Raw genomic sequence first — 2,836 nt, forward strand, 5'->3', positions numbered from 1 at the left:
ACCACAGTTGACTACGTGAGAGTCCAGCGACATAGCCATTACGCTAACTGCTGGTCCCAAGACAGGCTGTTTTCTGGCACTCTCTACTCCTTCCAGCCCTTGCAGAACTCGTTATGGAGCAGGTGAGGTGACCAGCGCCTGCTGCTTTTTCCAGTGAGCGCTAAGCACTGACCTGCGAGCTCTCCACAGCCCGGACATGCAACACGTGTCACTCACGCCGACCAATACATGCGTGACTAGGCGGGCCAACAAGCCCTAGAGAATATGGCTTGAGGGGTACTTCCGGAGTAGAAGCAGGAACACTTTCATATAAACATCAAAGGCAGGTCCTTGCTAGCCCGGTGATGTGACAGTGTCCTCTAGAGGTTGTCCTCCTGAAAGGAGACGTGACAACGGGCTACGAGGGGATGCCTCTGTACTGTCACGTGAGGATGGGCCTGTTACAGAGGCCACAGTCCTGGGCTCAGCTCTGACTCCTTCACCCCAGACAAGATGCAGACCGTCGATGGGTCAGTGCAAGCGGCCCCTGTCCCACGGGAGCCTCCACTCACCTCCGTACACCTCCGACGTGGAGGCCAGGAGCAGGCGGGCACCGACGCGTTTCGCCAGCCCTGCAGAGAGTAGAGAGGCCATGAGAGACACTGCCCCCTGCACACACCCGCATGCCGTCTGGCCGACGTCAGCAACGGTTCAGGATTACAGACGATCCGTGGAATGATCTACTCGTACTGCTTTGGAACCAAAATAACAACAGCAGCAATAAATTGGAAAGCACGAAAGGATCCTCGGGAGGGTAGATACAGCTCCAGGCAGAGCCACGGTGCAGCACCTGCTGGTTTGAAAAGGTGCGACTGGAGTGTATTTATAGAGTCCTCGCACACCAAATCACCCCACGTCGGCCAGGTAACTACGCAGGTAGCAGTCGCAGGTCTTTTCACCCTGACCTCCACCGTGGCCCACCCGCATCCTGAACGTGCCCTGGATCTCTGGACTGTGCGCTGGCACCTCCGGCCCCACACCCCTTCTGTAGGCCTCCTTCATGGTTCAGCTGAAACAGCACCTTCTCCAGCGCCTCTGCTAGTCACACTCAGAACCCTTCCCGAACGTGCCCTCAGGTGGACAGACGAGAATGCCACTATCTACGGTGGTCAGGTAGGTGCGGGGAGTCCTCTGAACTCTTTCAGAACCCATTGTTTGACGCTCCGAGGACCCCACTCAACTTTACATAGGCCCAGGCTTCCCAGTCGCATCCCACCTCGAGCATGACCACACTAGAGGACAGCAGTGTTGGACCTGACTGATGCCTGGGGTCCAAGAGCCCAGCTCTGTGCATGGAGCAGGGGTCTATCACCCCCGGCACCTGGCCCTGTGCGCAGAGCAGGTGCCTGCTGCCGTGAACAGGCTGGGAGTGAGAGACAAGATGTGCACATGCAGCCTGGGGCACCTCAGGGGAGCCGGGTGGGACTGAAGGGCCCTGGTGTGAGGGGACCAGCGTGCAAGCATGTCTGAGCGCCGGGCGGAGGGATGCAGGCAGCCACGGAAACGCAGGTCAGGAGCGGAAAACTGGGTGCCAAAAAGGCCAGGGATTGGGGCCCGACTGTGCCAGCTCCACAGAATGCTGGAGGGAAACAAGGCCAACGGGATGCCGTGTAAGACGGAGTTCACAGGCTGCGACCTCACAGCTCCTCCACCACTCCAGCTGCAACCTGCGGTCTGAGAGCTGGTTCACGCCCCCATGCAGAGACGACACAGTGACCTGAAGCTCAGGGACTGGCCATCTTTTTGCTTTAACTACCTTTGAGATACCCGTACATGCAGATTTCAGTTGCACTATGGAGAGAGCTCGTGGAGCTTTCACCCGGTTTCTCTCAATGGTTAAACAAACCCCCCGTAGAACCGGAGTACAAGGTCACGGCCAGGAAAGTGGCCCTGGTACAGTCAATGAGGGTCTCCACCAATACAGAGCGCACCACCGACACCACGCTACCCAGCACTCCGGTCTCCGCCCTGCCCTCCTGCTCCCCTAGTTCCTAGCAACCAGGAATCCATTCTCTGTTCCTATAATTTTTTTCATTTTAAGAATGATATGGGACTAGCTAGTGGTGTGGTGATTAAGACAGCTGAATGTCACATAGTCCACTGTATGGTTCAAGTCCTGGACCTGGTGGCTTGGAAGAACATGCCGGGTACTTGTGTACCCCAAATTCAAAGAGAATGAAGAAGGGACTAAGGTATAACCATCCCTCTCGAGGGTGTTCTCCCTCTCGCGCTCTCTCTCTCTGTCTCTCTCTCTCTGTCTCTCTGGTGAGCACACATGCCCTATAGCAAATTCTTAAAAAATGAGTACTGAACTTCAAGCAGTTTGTGGAAAATGAAAGTAAAAGATAAAAATGAATAATATAGACTCTACCTGCCAGCATACGCTCCATCGAGTTTAAGACACCTTTGTAAGAGAGAATACCAGCCGGGAGTCCATCCCTAAAGAACTGAGGGTTGTAGTCCATCCCTGAAGAACTGAGGGTCCCGGGAATTAAACCACGTTAATGCAGTCTATTTGATATTACTGACTGAAGAAAAAGGAGGGCCCAGTAAAGATTTTTTAGGATTAGGAAACAAAAAGAAGTCAGAAGGAGTCCAATCAGGACTGTAATGTGGAGGCCTCCTGAGTTCCCATCGAAACTCTCACAAAATTGCCCTTGTTTGACGAGAGGAGTGAGCAGGAGGGCCGTCCAAGTGCAAGAGGACTCTGGGGAAGCTTTCCCTGGCATTTTCCTCCGAAAGCTTCGGCTGTCTCAACACACTCTAAAGCGGATGTTATCATTCTATGGCCTTCAGG

The 2,836-nt window shown here is 54.4% G+C and overlaps 1 protein-coding gene across 1 annotated transcript in view; it reads right to left on the reverse strand.

The window, feature by feature from the left end:
- Window positions 1-2,836, reverse strand: part of UXS1 (UDP-glucuronate decarboxylase 1) — a 94,801-nt gene that overhangs the window by 41,266 nt on the left and 50,699 nt on the right. Inside the window, exon 8 of the mRNA XM_027769242.1 lies at window positions 552-611. Coding sequence (XP_027625043.1) covers window positions 552-611 — 60 coding nt within the window. The remainder of the gene's footprint in view (window positions 1-551; window positions 612-2,836) is intronic.

Source organism: Tupaia chinensis, unplaced genomic scaffold (genome assembly GCF_000334495.1).
Source record: "Tupaia chinensis unplaced genomic scaffold, TupChi_1.0 Scaffold149090_1, whole genome shotgun sequence".
NCBI lineage: Eukaryota > Metazoa > Chordata > Mammalia > Scandentia > Tupaiidae > Tupaia > Tupaia belangeri.